General features: G+C 39.1%; 1 protein-coding gene across 1 annotated transcript in view; it reads left to right on the plus strand.

Moving 5' to 3' along the window:
* The window catches only part of DAAM1 (dishevelled associated activator of morphogenesis 1), a 191,472-nt gene that overhangs the window by 152,517 nt on the left and 21,274 nt on the right, over positions 1-17,681 (plus strand). The window contains exons 14-18 of the mRNA XM_037740467.1: positions 1-171; positions 481-588; positions 7,067-7,096; positions 8,771-8,877; positions 16,738-16,822. Coding sequence (XP_037596395.1) covers positions 1-171; positions 481-588; positions 7,067-7,096; positions 8,771-8,877; positions 16,738-16,822 — 501 coding nt within the window. The remainder of the gene's footprint in view (positions 172-480; positions 589-7,066; positions 7,097-8,770; positions 8,878-16,737; positions 16,823-17,681) is intronic.

Genomic DNA, 17,681 nt, shown 5'->3' on the forward strand with positions numbered 1-17,681 from the left:
CCTCCACCACCTCCCCTCCCTCCAGGTGGCCCTCCTCCTCCGCCAGGGCCTCCTCCCTTAGGGGGAATCATGCCACCTCCTGGTGCTCCAATGGGCTTGGCACTCAAGAAGAAAAACATTCCTCAGCCCACAAATGCCCTGAAATCCTTCAACTGGTCTAAACTGCCAGAGGTAAGCCATTTGCTCCAATTTTCCCTCTAATGGATAGCATTAGCAGCTCATTGTGTTGTCACTGAAAGGGAAAACAACCTTGGCTGTTAAATGATTTCATTTTCTAGTGTGGACTCAGGGTTCTCACTAGCTCAGATATTTAAGTGATAAAGCTTGTGAAATAAACGACACATTGTTTGAAACCCTGCTCACTTTGAGTGTCTGGTAGACTGAAAAATTTGGGATAGAAGCACTTTTTAAAGAATAACCGTGCCTGTTCTTTTTATGTATAACTGTAAACCATAGCACTTATTACATTGATGTTTCTAGAACAAACTGGAAGGAACAGTATGGACCGAAATTGATGATACAAAAGTCTTCAAGCTTCTAGATCTTGAAGACCTGGAAAGAACCTTCTCTGCCTATCAAAGACAGCAGGTAACAGCGTATGCCCTCCAGACACCAAAAAAGTAGAAAAATCATGTCTTATCCATGTATGATCCCTGGCCCATCAGCCATGGCCATGATATGACAGGCACATATGAGTTCTTGGCTGTTGGATCTACCCTGATATGTTTCTGCAGAGCAGCTTGGTTGTGCATGTCCACGTCTGTGTCCAAGTGCCTGTCAGTTGTATGTGAACAGCTGAAGGTATATAAGCTCCTTGTTAGGGAGTTCAATATCTGGTGTATGTCTTAAGACCTTGTCTGTGTTGGTATAGAGTTTTGTATGCTATCACTTGTATTTAGTCAAAACAGGTCACCAGGAGAAAATGTTAGTAGAAGAGTTAAATAACTTCAATTGTCAACCCACGGTGTTTATATCTAAAACTATTTTGGTTTATCTGAATTTTTTAAAAATACATATCAAATGGTTACCATTTGAAGTAGAATGCTTTGTGAAATGCATGGAATTTTTAGAAGTACGGAGGTTTTTTTAATGACTCTAATTTGGCCGGTAGATGGAACTTAGGAGTTTTTACTATATGTCATGAACAGAAGTGTGGTTGTAAAGCCAGAGCAAGTGGGGAGATGGCTATGGTACAAATACGCCCAGAGAAGCTACTAAAAAGTGAGCAAAGCTTTTGTAATAGTGGCAAAACCATGTGATGTGGTGCCTGCTGGCTCTCCACATTGACAAGGCCAACTAGTCAGCATCACTGTTTGAGCCCCAGTCACATCTGTGTGGTACCTCTTGCTTTTCAAGAGGGCATCGTGGTCGAGCCTCTTAAAGTTAGACCAGAACAGAATACAGCAAAGTGGCCACGTCTGGAGAGTTTCAGAAGAAAAAAGAAAAGGTGGAGTAGGATCCCAAATAATCAAAGACTTGAGAAGAGAAAACTTGAGTCTTGCAGTGTGAGAAGAAAGATTCTTAAGTATGCCTGAAGGAGAGGAATGATGGTGAGAGCAGAGTTCATCCTAAACAGGAACACACGAATGCTGGGCGTCTTACAGGGGCTTTCCTTGGGCTTTACTGAGAGGCCCTTAGTTCCCAGATTAATCATGGGTGGAGCATCCTTAAACAAGCAGCAGACTTCCTAGCTGGTTTCCTTGGCTAAGTCCCCAAGAAAGAGTGTATCAGAAAAGAAATACTGAGCACCAAAAGAGTAGATGGACTTGGGGGGAGAAACAAAAACTAAGGGTTTTTTGTTTCATTTTGTTTTTTCAAAATGGCCTTTGATGCATCCGAAATGGGGGGGAAAAAGCCAATATTTAAATGAATATTTTTCCTTAAGAAAGGGAAAGCTTTCTGCAATGCCTTTTATGCCAGTTTAATAAAATACAAAAATAGAGGTGGTTGCCTGCCATAGTGACATGAACACTTAAAACAGGAGCCCTCAGCTGCCCACCCCTACCATAAGTAGGAACGGAAACATGGGCAATGTTGTGCAACCAAATAAGGGAAAAGGTAAAAACACAATGAAGATGAGGCATTGGCCAATAGAAAGCAAAACAACTTATCTTTCAAAGGACAAAAGTTGTCTTTAGAGTCCTCACGTGGCAGGGACTGTAACCAGACTCATTCCTGATTGGCTGCAACACGCAACTTCTCTCTCTGTCTGCTGTCCTGAGAAGGTGTCTCCCTAGCCTTGACGTGAAATCTTGAGGCATTTTAGCAAATTTCCTGGTAATTCAAATAATCTTCTAACCTGGCTATATGCTCCATTGCTTTCCCACTTCAGTTTTGATCGCTGATACTGGTCCATGGTGATTGCCTAATATGAAGATTTGAGAATTGTAGAGAAGTAAATTAAAGGAAGGAAAAGCAGCAGTTATTCCAAATGATGCTATTCAAGTCCAAGCATGTGGGCTGCATTTATTATAAAGGCAGGTGGTTGAAAGACCTAAGTTTACAAGACTCATAATTAACTGGCTTTCAGCAGAAGGTGCAGAAGGATGCTGCCAAAATGCTCTGGGACAAATATGTGGACAGTTTTCAAGAGCTCTGGGAGACAAGACTGCAGAAAGCCTAGCAATTGGGTAATTGTCTCCTAGCAACCAACACTGTTTAAGTAATCAGTAGGCATTCCAGTCAGGAGAGTCCAGAACATTTCAGTTGCACTTAACACTAAGTAGACCGGCAAGTAGAATCAGTTGTGACCATATTTTCAATAGCACTTCCTGAAGAAAAATTTCAGCATACCTGACCAGCCTGAGTAGTTCAAGTGTGTTTTCCCTTCTGGTACAAGAATTTGAGATGAGAACTTTGAAACCATAAATATATTTTCTAAATAAGGGTAATTTGAACCATTTTATTGAATTCACTGAATTCTGATAGAAAATCCAAAGATGTGGACGCTTTAGTTGGAATATGTAGGACACTGTAAAGGAAATAGGGTGCCTGTCATTGAATATCCCTTTATCTCATGACCAATGGAAATACTCAAGACCTATGCATTTTCATCTCAGTCTTGGCAACGCATTGTATAATTCGCTTGAACTGCTCTCTTTTCTACTCCCAAATGAATACTGAGGACCTATTTTTTTCCATGGTGTCTCCTCTTTTCCTCCTTCCACAGTCATGACACCCTGTTCAAACTCTCTAGACTTCAGCCAGTTGTTTGGCTAGATACGATTCTCAGATGGGCAAAGGAACACATGAATGCTATGTATGCATGCAACAGGAACCCTGCACAGAGTAAGATTTTGGAAAAATTTCAGTCATATCAGATTAGTATAATTTAGATGAATACTGAGAAATGGCACTTAGGGAATATATACAAACACACGTGTATATGCAAACACACTCACACACACACATATACACACACTTAGGTACATAACCTATATCCAGTTGATTTGAGGAATCAAATAAAATCAGAACATATATTGTCTGCTTTGTATACAAAGTACTTCAAAGGATGAAAAATGTATTAAACTTTTACACAGGCCCACAGCGTAACTTAGAGTATAAAAGCAGAGATGAGGAAAATCTGTAAATAAATGTAATACGGACTACAAGATGATCATAGTAAGCCTCTGTTACATTCCTGATGCTGAGTATGATATACACAGTTCCCAATCTCATCAACCTTAAGATTTAGTTCTCAAGGAGCTCTTATACTTATTTTTTCCCTTAATGCTCACCCCCAACACTATGAGTAGATATTATTCAAATTTTATAGATAGTAAAAACGTGGCTTGGTATGTATTTAGTGACTCCAAAGGGACATAATTCTCAGTTCTACTTTGTTCTTCCCTGTGGTTTTTATTCATTATAAATGTCAGACTTTGTATAGGATTTTAACTCCAGCTTTAAGAACAAGACTACTCTTATTCAGAATGTTCTGTTCAGTGCAGATATCAAAGGTGTGCAAAGCTGATTATGTAAGCTTATGTGCCATATGAAATGGGATCTAATAGGCAGTTATTTTTCCACTCACATTCAGAAAGTTCATTGGAAAGTGAATTTCTTGACTCTCAGGACCTCTTTTTCTCATTGAAACTGTTTTATACATGATTTCCAAGTTAGCCACAAAAGACTGATTTAAATACATATTGTGGCACATTGCATAGCAGTACTTTTCAGATACAATTAAACAATATTCATCTTTGTTTTATGGGAAATTTTCATCGTAGATTCTATAAATTCATTTCTCTCTATCTGTACAATTGAATAGAGGGGAAATGAGCTAAAGGAACTACATTTACCTAAAGGGAGTCATATCTCTGTAGCAACCAATTAACAACTCACTATCTCTTCCTTTCCCCTGGTCTTTGCTTGAGGACAGCCCTTCCTTAAGGATCCTATTGTCATCACATTGTAAAACTTCAAAGCTTCTGCTCTGGGTTAGGAACAAAGAGTAACTGTGGTCCCAGGCTCTGAAATCCAACCTCTCCTGCTTATATATAATGCATATGACATTTTGGGAGTTCCATTTAGAGCATTCAATGATATCTTCTGATTTTTTATAAGTTATCAAAGAATTTTCATTTTTTATTCTCTTTACAACGTTTATTCCATATATCTAATTTTCATATTGAAAAATTTTAAGATTTAAGATATTTATTTAAATAAGCTTGATCCTTACCATGGCACATGAAGACAGAAGAGAGAATTATAAATATTTCTTAAGACCAAGTGTAAGTTGTATAACTAGGCTTCATGGTAAGAGTTAACCAAGTGTAGCGTTTTATATAAATACAGTGTATGAATTTTTCTGGATAGGGATCCATAATTTTTACCAGATTGACAAAAGTCTATCTCAAAAAGATGAAAAACCAATCATGTGAGAGTTACGATTATTTGTGAAGTGTTGAGTCATTATTCCATTGTGGAATTCAATCTACAGCACATCAGCACTGCTTCCTGAAAATGCAAGTCCCAACTTCCTATTTATACTCCAAGCCCTAAGCTTTATGCCAAAAGTTGCCTGGAAAAACCAGACATCCTGTTAGGTGAAGCCAGATATAAGTGATTCTACCACATTTGACCCAAGCCAATTAGAAATATCTTTTGTTATTTCCATCTGAGTTTTGAGTGAGTGAGGTTTCAAAAAGAATGTAAACTTACCTTGAAATAGGCTTGGAAGCATCGTTATTTCTAACATGCCCCTTTCAATGAAACTTATAAGCTTTATGGTTTTATTTCTAATGTGCCAAGTAAAGGACTTTTAAAGAAGTTGAATCTTTAGGCTAATAATTGAAGAACTCTTGCATGGCATTCTTTATCCTCTCCCCTAGAAAGATAAAATATATTATGTAATTATTAACTGTTACACTTACTGCTGGTGCTGGTTATAAATGGGAGATCTCGACCAGCTGTTTTTCTAGCTCAACTGAAAGCAGAGCAAAAGGGGAATAAATGGACTTAATCATCAGCTTGAAAGATGAAATTGTATTATTGTAGCTTCCAAGAATTGAGCTCATACAGTATATCAGGTACTATACAAAATGCATTACATGATTGTCATGTTTTATCTTCACACCAATCAGTTGTTAATTAACCCCATTTTACAGACAAACAGACTGAGCCCCAGGCCACACACCCAGTAACAGTTGTCTGATTCCACAGTCCTCTACACTAGAGGTCAGAAGTCTTAATTTCCTGACATTGGGAAATTACAAAATAGGATGAGTTGCCAGTGAACTTCAAAAACGTTTCTTCTTTGAGGGTCAGAAAGTGAGAGCAGGATCTAAGTTTCACTACCAACTCTCTCTTTAAGAGAAAAAAATAGGTTAAGATGACCTCATGGAGTTCACTTCACCATAGTCTTTTTTGCCCTTGAAAGGAAACTGCTTTCACAGGAAGAGTCCTAAGGAGCTTCAGAGTAGATAATTTGGCAGTTATAACAGAGACAAAAGAAAACTGGGATATCAGAGGAGGAGTATTCATTGTTTTTTAAATGCCTTTCTAGAAAAGCAGTCCCTCCTTGTATGGCTAGAGTAAGGGGAGGACACATTCTGTTTCCCACTAGAGGAATTATGTGAAACAGCTCATCTGTGTAAAATTGGCCTTGGCAGTGCTGCCGAGACCAATGAAACCTTAAGGAATCTGCTGAGCAAATGCTGGTTGTGCAAGCTGTTGGCCCGAAAACTGGGGCGTGTTTTGCACAATGAAGCCTTACTCATTTCAGCATTGCAAAAATATGAGACGTATGCTGTAACTTTCTCATAGCATGTCGGTTACCTCTTCCTCGTTGCCTTTTTCACTCCAAGTCTTTTCTAAAAACTATTTCCAGAAGAGACTGTTGACCTTGTATGCTTGAACAGCCCTGAGGCAGTTAAGACAGGGCCACCAGTGGCTGCACAGCACACGAACCACTGATTTTCTCTTAATTGCATGTTCTTTTTCCTCATACCTACCTGTAGCACCTACAGGCATTATTTGGACTTTATAGGGGTGCTGAGGGTTAATATTACTGACTTGAGTTGTTCAACCTGTCTTTCCTGAATCCTTCTTATAGCACAAGATGACAGGAGATTATTTCCATCAAAAAAGTGTTTTTTTGTTGTTGTTGTTTGTTTTTTTGTTGTTTTTTTTTGCTGTTAACAGTAGGAATAGTTTCCTCAAGTTAATGGAATCGATTGATATTCTGCTTCAAGTAAAAATCATCATGTTGAGTAAATGGAGCTAGTGATCATTTCAAAGAGGATTTGTTCCTTTACCAGCTTGGGTCTTTCTGGGGTGTTTTAAGCCCTGTCTTTTCTGATTTTGATTTTCCACCACTGAAAATTGGCTACAGCAAATGTCATCGTCTTTCTCTACCCTGAATGCGTAGTGTTGTGCTCTTCACGGTATTCAGCCAAACTTTCTCATCTTCATCAACTCTCACTGATGATCCCAGGGGTATAAATCATCTCTTACACTGCATCACTTATTTCCTTGACTGCTTTGACTTTTCCCCATTTGTTGCTGTGATTTCTGAACTGCATGTATCTGATTTGCCTTTTCCATGCCTCTGCCATGGCTGTAGGATTTCTTTGTGAACAGTAACTCCAAGCAGGTAAGTGAGCTACTACCTAAAGCTTGCTTAATATAACTCCTTGGCTCACTGTAAGCTTGAAATCTCCTCATTATCCAGGATTTTGTTTTTGTTTTTTTAAATAGTGTAATCTAATGCCTAGGTAACTCCACTTTGGATTTCAACTCTTAAATGAATACCTAGATGTTCGCCTGGAATTTTAGCACGAGACAGTTGACATTTGATCACATAGTGCCTCATATTATAAATTTCATATTGCCTTTGTTTTCCAAACTATTACACAGTTCTAGAGCTCTTTGGTTTCCTTACCTTTTTTAATGCTACCATTGTTGGCATAATAATTTATGTAATTGTTTGTTTTTTTTCCTCCTAATTTTTGAATGGGAAATATTTGAAAAAGGCTTGATGGTGTATGTAAGACTTGGACTATTGTCTTCTGATAGTAATTATATACTTTTTACAGATTGCATAGGCTGTAGTTGAATTCAGATGCTTGATACGTTTAGCATCTGAGCAAGCCAGATTGCAGTCACGTCACTACAAATTCATTTTCTTTTTAAACTCTAAAAATGTAAACAGTAGTACAGACTCATGTTAAAAACAGCAGTCTGGTCCAAGATTCAGTAGTTTGTAGAACTGATAATGTTTGATGTTCTCCATAAATTCATGAGGGTTAGCAGGAAAGTACATAGAATTTTTAAAGCTTAAATAGACTTTAGAAATACCACTTTAATTCAACCTCCTCATCAAATGAGAAAACTTTGTAGGTAAGTTGAATGAATTCACCTAAGATTCTTCATCTTTGTGTAAAGTGTACATACAACTTTGCAAAAGAAAGAGCTACTTAATAATCAGTTTTCTTACATTTCTAAAATGCCATAATCTACTTTTCAATTGATCCTCTCTGCTAATGAAATCAAACTTGATATTTATCAAGTTAGCCTCGACCTTTTTCTTATTACAAGCACTCCTGTTGCTCAGTTTACTCAAACAGTATGTTATATATAATTATTTTTGTTTGTTCCACCTAAAATTATAACTGGCCATCATAGCTTACAGATTTCTGTACAGCAACAGAATATGGAAGTAGTGTTTTATTGTTAGTGTAAGTAACTGAACTCATGCTTCAAACTGCCTGTTCCCATTGTTCATCAGGCTCCAGGGTAATGAAGGGTACCATCTGGCTTTTGGAGCTTCCTGTTGTACATGGAGATGTTTGAGAGGTTTTATCGTTTAGCTTTTTTGAGTGCTCAGGGTGCAAATGGTTCTGGGGTGAATGGGCCTTGCAAGTGGCTGGACCGGCAATGGCAAGCCTCAGCTGAGCCTGATTCATAGTGACAGTTCTTCTGTCTGCAATCCATAGGAATCTGGGGGACAATAGGAGGGCACCACTCACTGATAATTTATGCACACTTAGCATCTTCAACTTAGAAGCACTTTGTTCTTCCAAATAATGCTTTTTCAAATGTGGGTGGTCAGCTTTTCTTCTTATTTCCTTTTACCAACTAGACTGTAACCTTTGTTTCAATTCCACCATCTCTCCACACTCCCCACCTCACCATCTCAGCTTTGCCCATGTATGTATGTGTAGAGTGTGTGTAATGTGTGTGTGAACAAAAATGTAAAGGAAAGTGCGTGTCTGAAGTCTGAATGTCCCTGTTGGACTTTGATGGATTTCTTTCGTGCTCTTTACAGAAAGAAGCAGATGCCATTGATGACACTCTGAGTTCCAAACTTAAAGTCAAAGAGCTTTCGGTGATTGATGGTCAGAGAGCTCAGAATTGCAACATTCTTCTGTCGAGGTATTGTTGATGTTGAATAAACATTCCTAGTAGGACCAACATTTTCATTCTGTGGCTCAAAACCACATGTTAGTGATTTTGTTTTAATTGTACTCTGCTGAGGTACAGTTCTTTGGATTCCCTTCTGTTAAAATGAGAACAGCTCTTGGTGCTTAGTTTCCCTAGTGGAACATATCAGAGCTGAATGCCTTCTTTCCCAAAGCTTAATTTCCACAGACCTCTAAATTTAAAAGCAGAACATCTTAAGTCAATCTTTTCTTCCCAGAAAGCCTGTAAAATGGACTTGACTTTTATTTACACTTCTTGGCCTTAGAGATATTTTGGTCATTTAGTAACATTGTCTCAGAATCAGGACCAACAGATGAAGGCTCTTTTATTTTGCTTTCTAAAGTCACCTTTTTACATTTCAAGGTTATATGATTTCATGCTCTTTTTGAGCATTTTTATAGCTAAAAGGATATGTAAATCTCAAACCTCCATGAAATGTTAATTTTCCCAGTTCAGCCTTGTTCAGAAATCTTTCTCATAATTAGTGAACCATCACAGCCTTGGAACTTGAAAAGAAGAAAGAAAATTTGGGAGCCTGAAATCTGATTGCAGCTTCGGGCAATGTTGTCAGGTTGTTCTGGGGATGTCAAATAGCTTTTCTTTATCTAGTTTCTTCTTTTCTATAAAAGGAACTTTCACGTTAGGCAAAGACACCTAATACTTATGGAGTGAGTGAAGATATAAAGAATCTTAAATGTTAGGGCTTTAAAGATAAGTAACATTCTAGAAGGCATGTTGCATATGCATTGAGGCTGGTATAAGGTGACTTCTTTTTCAAGGAGAATGAAGAGAGGGAAAGTAGTAGTCCTTATTATTTCAATGTACTTAGAATGAATTTCTTTTAACACAAAGAGCTGCTGCTTGGTTTTCATCATGGAAGTTGATTCTTAGCCAGATATATATTACTTCTGGGAGCAAATGTTTCTTTCAGTGAAGAGAAATTGAACCTTAGTGAGATCTTTGAATTTTAACGCAACTAGTTAGGTAACCTGAACCATCCTGTTAGTGTTTTATTTCTGCCTCTGGCTGAAAGCTGTGCAAGTGACCAGACCCTGTATTTATTCTGACTTTTGTGTCAGGAACTATGCTAAGGTTAGATAAAATATCTATCTGCTTTAGGAAGACACCACTGAAAATAATTTGAAGGTCAACTTATTTTTCTTTTACAGTAACCCTCACCCCTTATCCACAGTTTCACTCTCTGTAGTTAGTTATTGATGGTCTAGTACAATAAGATATTTGGAAATAAACTGCATTCACATAACCTTTATTACAATATATTATAATTGTTCTATTTTATTTGTAGTTATTGTTGATCTCTCACTGTGCCTGATTTATAAATTAAACTTTATCATTGGTATGTACATATAGGAAAAAAAACATAGTCTGTGTAAGGATCAATACCATCCACAGTTTCAGGCCTCCACTGGAGGGTCGTGGAACATATCACCCTCCAATAAGGGAAGACTGCTGTACAGTGTAAACAATTCGTTTTGTTACCTTTTTATAAGTAGTATTTCTAATAGCAAAATTAAATTAATTTGGGGAAAGTTGCAGGGATTTTTTTACATCCTAGAATTTCTCTCTATATTTTATGCTTGTACCATCCAGATGAATGCTTTAAAACACTTGGCAAAGGGAGCTGTCACGGAATTTCTGTAGTGTTGAAATGCCTTTAGAGTGAAAACTGTGGTCTCATTCCTCATTGACGGATTATTCAGTAGTACTAAGTATCAGTCAGGGTAATTAAACTAGATATAGATAAGGTTACATCTCTTTCTGGCAAATTTCCCATTCTATTATTGAGGGAATTAGTTTATATTTGTGGTATGTATTCCCTTGTAACCTTAGGCGCTGACACTTTTGAGGTGACTTAGAACTTGAATGTATCTAAACTATCTTAAAACAGTTTTAAGAACTGGCCTCATATCTGTCAGATTATCAATTAAAATTCAGTTTAGTGGATGTGTTATTACAGTGAACACAAAAAGCCTGTTGTTGAGATCAGGAGTTAAGGACCACCCTGGCCAATATGTTGAAACCCCGTCTCTATAAAAATACAAAAATTAGCCGGGCGTGGTGGTGCACACCTGTAGTGCCAGCTACTCGGGAGAGGTTGAGGCAGGAGAATCGCTTTAACCTGGGAGGCGTCGGTCGCAGTCAGCTGAGATTCCACCACTGCACTCCAGCCTGGGTGATAGAGCGAGAGACTATCTTAAAAAAAAAAAAAAAAATAGTGTGTTGTGTGTGACAAAGTAATGTTGAGTCCCGTTTGACCTGCTGGCCATTGGCCATGTTCTTCAGGATCTGAAGCCTTCTCTCCCACAGAGGATTCAGTGCCACATCCTTTCGTGCTCAGTGGTCAATTGTTCTACTCTCTCATCAGGAAAGCACAGAATGACATGTTAAATATTGTGGTAAAAGGGAAAAAAATTAAGCAAACTTATAATTTGTGTTCTATTTAGTTTTTTAACCAATCAGCAGTTTACTTTTCATTCTTCCCTTTTTGTTGGCAGTTTATTACTATGCACAAAAGGAGCTGGGGCATAAAAGGAGGAGAAAGAAATATGAAAACGTGTTCAACACTTTTTTTCTTAGACAGTCACCACTTTGGAGCATTTATTTGCCTGGCACCGTTGAGAGCCATAGGATATACTAAAAGTTAAGATAATATTGCTGCCTTTGAAAGCACGTGACTGATTGGAGAAGAAAAATGACACCTGTGAGAAGATTTGTGCGCAGTTCAGGGCTTACACTGGTCTGACTGAAGGACACAGAGCTCAGCTGTGTAGGAGGGGTGCCAGCAGGGCTTACTGTAGAAAGTGGGCCTCAAAGGCAAGGACTGTTACATGACGAGAGGAGACCAGGAAGGCAATGTCAAGGAGGCATGCAGCAGCAAAGATGTGGGAGGGACATAAGCATAGCTAGTAAAGAGAGCCCTGCAATCCCGGCAGAGAAGTATCAGTTGGATTGAATGAAACCAGGCAGGAGAGCCGGAGATTCAGGACTTGTGCATTTATAAGGTCATGGGTCAGCCCAGGATCACATCATAGCCTCCTCATCTGTAAAATGAAGATCATGAGAGTAGCAGCCCTGCAGTGGCTTGTGACAATTCTACCTAGGATGTGTGCAGCTCCTGAAGGGTGTCTGCATGGGTACTGCCCTGTCAGTGTCCTATTTATGTATCCATGGGATCAGAACTGGTACCGTTTGTTCAGGAGGACACCGTGTGTTTGTTTAATAAAGTTTTTTAGTTTGGGCTTTCAGTTTTGCGGGACAGGTTAGAAGGGGTTAACAGCTGGACCAGGGAAGCCATCAGATAAGTGTCTCTGTTGTCCAGGTGAGACTTGATGACTGAGGGACAGCTTTAAGAGAGATGAAGAAGCCCATGAAGGCTGGTTTTGTGCTTGGGGACAACGAATAGGAATGTTTCAAAGATTATGTCAGCATTTCCCACCTGCCCACACTTACTATCTTTCTTTCCAGCTTATTTCATTCCCAGAAGCTGGTGAACTTCTCTGTTTCTTATCTTGCTGTCTCAGGATATATTTCCTGGCAATGCCATCATTACACCAGACTTTACCACAGTGAAAGCCTGTGGCGTATTCCCTGGGCTATATTTTAATGAACGCTTGTGTTCACAGTATTTACGATTATGCCTTAAAGGTCTTCCTCATATTTTACAAATGTCAGTGGACCCTTTTGGTCAGGGGAACCTGCCACAGCTTTGTCTGAAGCCAAGCAAGGCAGTTAGAAAGAGGCCAAGGCAGGGAAGAGGTGCCGACTCTCCCTGTGGCTGAGTGAGTAGGGTATTTGCAGCCTGAGTGACCAAATCATTTGAAGCTCTGAGAGAGAGATGGCCTAAAAGGTGTGCGTTTGAATGGGGAGTACAGAGCATCGGGGACCATGCCTTTCATGGGAGGAGAGTAAAACGGGCACGTCTTGGAGAATTCATTTCTCAGGTCCTCAGGGAATAAGCAACTTTTCTACTGTGTATGGGTGACATGTAGCAATTTAAAATGTACTCTGTTTTATTCCCTAAAACAGACCTCTCCTCCAAAGGGGTTGGGGGAGACAGAAACTTGGAAGCAGGATTATATTGCAAAATGAGCCCACCTAAAACACAATTTTATGAAGTGTTCTGCTGTTCTTTTTTTTTCCAGATGCTCACTTAGCACGGCAGCCTGGGTGTAGTAAACCACAAAAAGCTACTCTAAAGTAGGGGGATTTGGCCTAAATCCACTGAAGCAGAGCTAAGGCTGATCTAGCCATCCATCCTTATCTTAGTTACGCCTGGATGTTCCAATTCTCTTGGCAAATTTTTGAAATACTTGTGCAGAGCAGCCTAGAGTTGAATACTGTTTTAAGATGGCTGGTTTGTTTCCTGCCTAAAAAAGAAAGTTAGAGTAGATGTCTCAAAAGTTGCCACCCTCCAGCACTCTAGAACAGTACCAAACTTTAAAAACATTTAATTACAGAGATTAGAGACCAATTCTGTGGATGACAGATGATACTAAGAACTCTGCAACCTATAGAAGCATCCCCAAGGGTGGGGTACCTTTCTCCCCTTTCCCTTAAGATAGGGTTTCTTTGTCTGATCCAACAGGCCACGTGCATGGCGTTTTGTTGACAGGTAGATTTTCTTAAGTACTAGCCATTAAAGTCTCTAGTCTGTTTGTGGGCCACATTAAGAGAAACCAAAATCGTTTTGAATTAGAGCTGGTGTTTAGTCCAGACAGCCTCTGGGGGTTGAGGAGCATAAATATATACAATTTCAAAAGCAAGAAGTTCTGTGCTCCATATGGGGAGCTAATGAAATGCAAATCTGATACTTCAAGTATTGTTCTCACTCTGATTTTCAACTCCTTTTCTTTTAAATGCAAAACAGAAGGACTCAGCAGAACTACACCATAAAATGGTTTCTTCAACTCGGTGTGAAAGGACACAGAACTAGTTTATTTTTTTTCTTATAAGCAGAGCTCTTCTCGTGATTATAGATGTTTTCACAGCCAGTTGGTTTTCATCATTGGCAGTTTCAGCCTTCCCTGTTGTTACTGTTTCTTGGCCTTGCATGGCCGCACAATGGTGTTTACACTTCAATTGACTCAAGGGCCTCTAGTGTCCTGGAATCTAGGGCTACCCAGTTGAGGCCTTGATCCTGTAATTCGGTTTTCCCACTGTTGTATACTTTACCCATGCCAACAGCTAAATTGTTCCATTTAAGTAGGGGGGATTTTCTAACATTGGTATACTGAGAAACATGTTCATGAGGCAGTGATCGTACCAAGAAGGACTAAAACCATCTGAAAAAGTCTACCAGGGTGAGGGTGGCTGAAACGGTGTGGGAGTTATAATGGCACCACAGCTCAGAGGAAGTGATAGAACGGGCCTTCTTTGTCAGCTTGAACAATTTCACATTTTGCCTAGATGCTTTATCAGGTTTGAGAACATGAAATAGAAGAGAATGGTATTATTACTGTAGGGGTCCCAAATTTTTTCCTTCTCTTCTCTACTTAATGGCACATGAAATAACATTCAGTTTAAATAGTAGGGTGGATGGTTTTAACAGAATCATGTCCCAAGTTTAGAAAAAAAGACAAGCCAGAGGCATCCTTGGGGTGGTGCCTCATCCAGCTTTACCTGGGGGTTCTCTTCTTTTACACTGCCTTCGAGTGCACGCTTTCACTTATTCAGCCCTCCCCTTCATCTGCAAGCCCATGGCTGAGTGTGTGCTTTACACACCTTTGTGTCTTGAGGGCTGCATCATATCTTCTGGTTCTCCCAATGACTATAATCACTGTTAAGGACCTCATCTTCTATTTCCTTCTTAACCTAATGGATGTCATACACAGAGAGGAAACACTGGTGAAATAATGGATATGACAGTGCTTTGAAAAGTGATCTTAATTACCATACTAAGCACTGTTTAATGCATTCTTAGCTGCATATGAACATTTAGGTTACAAAAGTGCTGCTACTTTGTTTTTCTAGTATAGAAAAGTCTATCTTGTAGAACGTGTATATAGTTTATTGTGTTCGAAAATGGCCAGGAGCTTTGCTAAGCACTTTGCTTAATCCTCATGTGCACACATACAAACACAATGCTTTTTTTTTGGGGGGGGGGGGCAGGGATGCAGTTAGGTAGTTATTACTATCCCTGTTTTACAGATGAGGAAACTGAGGCTTAATGAAAATGTTTGGCTGTAGTCACACTGCCAGGAAGTGTCAGAGACAGGACTGGGGCTCAGTCTAATAGAAGATGAGGTCCTTAACTGGGTCACACCAAAGCCCTACCTTCAAAAGTTGCATGTGACATATGTACATCTTCTTGCTCTATATTTGTGTGTTTACATCTTTATCTCCAGTCCTAAATATGACTCTTCTTCAAGAGCATAGACTAAAAGAACAAATCAAGTCATGTAAATATGCCACATTAGTTATAGGTTGGAAGGAAGTAAGATTTTTAAAATCTTACTTACATGCATGGGGAGTCATGCCTGTAATCCCTGAGCTTTGGGAGGCCAAGGTGGAAGGATTGCCTGAGGCTAGGGATTCAAGACCAGCCTGGGCAACATAGTGAGACCCCCATTTCTATCAAAAAAAAAAAAAAAATAGAAAAGGTCTGGGTCTAACACTTACAAATTAAACAAAGGAATGGTTCTCTTGTTGTAGCTAATAATGCAATTAAGATTTTTTGCCCTGGGTAGGACTATTGTTACTTTTTCTTTTTTGAGACAGAGTCTTGCTGTGTCACCAGGCTGGAGTGCAGTGGCATGATCTCGGCTCACTGCAACCTCCGCCTCCTAGGTTCAAGCAATTCTTCTGCCTCAGGCTCCCAAGTAGCTGGGACTACAGGCACGTGCCCCCCACTCCCAGCTAATTTTTGTATTTTTGGTAGAGATGGAGTTTCACCTTATTGGCCAGGATGGTCTCGATCTCTTGACCTCACGATCTGCCCGCCTCGGCCTCCCAAAGTGCTGGGATTATAGGCATGAACCACTGTGCCTGGCCTTAACATTATATTTTATAGTCAATACTTTGTTGTTCTGACAATCAAGACACAGATTCCTGATTAAATTAGTAAATCATTTAAGTTGATGGTAGACAGAAAAAGAGAAAACAGATTTGTATTTTTGTTTAAATCCTTCCCTAAGAGATATTAACTAGGTAAGGAATATTTGTTTAAAGAATTTGAGACTAGCAATCAAGACTCTTGGGTTTGTGGTTACTGTCATTTTTTATGTTTGACCTTGGACAAATCACTTGGCCATTCTGGGCCTCAGTTTCTCTATGTATTAACAAACGCCTTAATTATGAAGTACTTGTACACTTTATTATGCATATTATCTGTTTCTCAACTTTCTAACAATAACATGAAGTTTCTAGCCTTCTCAAAATCCATTTTTTACCTGACAGCAAACTTTAAACACTCCTGACATATAAACAGGTCAGAAACTTAGTTCCATCCTCTCACCTGCAATTCACGGATACTATGTGTAAAAGAAAACAATTGTGTATGGGTATTTTCCCTAATTCTAATCTTCCAATCCTTTGCTTAGGAAAACTAAATCATAGAACATAGCAGCTTTGTCCTCTGTGTAAGCAGAGCATTACAAAGCCCTCAAAGAATGTTAAAGCAGTTTTAAAATCCTATTTTTAGGTTCAATATTCTCAGGAAATAAGCTTTCACTGAGAGATTTTGACAAAAAAAAAAAAAGTACTTGAAAATCAGCAGCTGGAGTAGCAAAATGAATTATATTAAATTGTAATACTCAAATCATTATGGTTGATAACAAAATATTCTTTCTCCAGGTTGAAATTATCCAATGATGAAATCAAACGGGCAATTCTAACAATGGACGAGCAGGAAGATCTGCCCAAGGACATGTTGGAACAGGTGAGCTACCAGATGTATCTCAGAGTAGAAGTGAAAACCGACTCTCAACAGGGAGTGGGATATTGAGAACCTCCAGTAGTTGCTAGTGGACCATTTCCTATCTATGAATTGAGGAGGCTGAACCCAGTTTCCATGTGACTCTGTTAGGAAACTTAATGACCTTATTCTCTCATTGCTTCCCAAACTGATGGGTGAAAGGAAGATCAAGTATATCAAATGCCTAGGATCCACAGTGTCCCTCAAGCTGCAATTAAGTCTTATACCTTAGTAAATCATATAAATCTACTAGCTCTAGTAGAAAATGTGTGTTTCACAGGAATATGGAGAATCCCACTAGCACTGTGAGATTGCAAACCATACTACAGAAACTGATTCATTACTAAACTCTAAATATAATTTGTGTCTTGGTCACCAGACCCACAACCATGAAAATGACCTTTAAGCACCTAACACGGTCATCTGTATCTAAATACACATGTGTGTCACAAGGCAGGTTGTAAAAGTCTTGAGGCCAAGTCTTACCTTTGTACATTGTACAGCACCCTCTTGGGTTATAAATAGCAGTAAATTTAAATGCTAGGGCTAGCAAGAACAGGATTTACACCCAGGTAGTATACATCTTTGCTCATGGTATCTTGATATAATTTTTATTATCCATGACCAAGCAGCCAGTATTTCTATAGCATTCCTGTGTAGCCATTCCAGCTATGTCATGGGTTGTTTGGCATCTTTGTCTAGTTGTCCTCAAATAACAATGAGGACAGTGTTGATCTTTAACATATTCTAGGGATATTCACCTGTCTCTGCCCCCTGCCCCTCAGTCTGGGCCTAAACTTTTCTGTGCTCCACGGTGATAGTC

The sequence above is a fragment of the Cebus imitator genome, unplaced genomic scaffold, assembly GCF_001604975.1.
Source record: "Cebus imitator isolate Cc_AM_T3 unplaced genomic scaffold, Cebus_imitator-1.0 Scaffold83, whole genome shotgun sequence".
NCBI classification, from domain to species: domain Eukaryota; kingdom Metazoa; phylum Chordata; class Mammalia; order Primates; family Cebidae; genus Cebus; species Cebus imitator.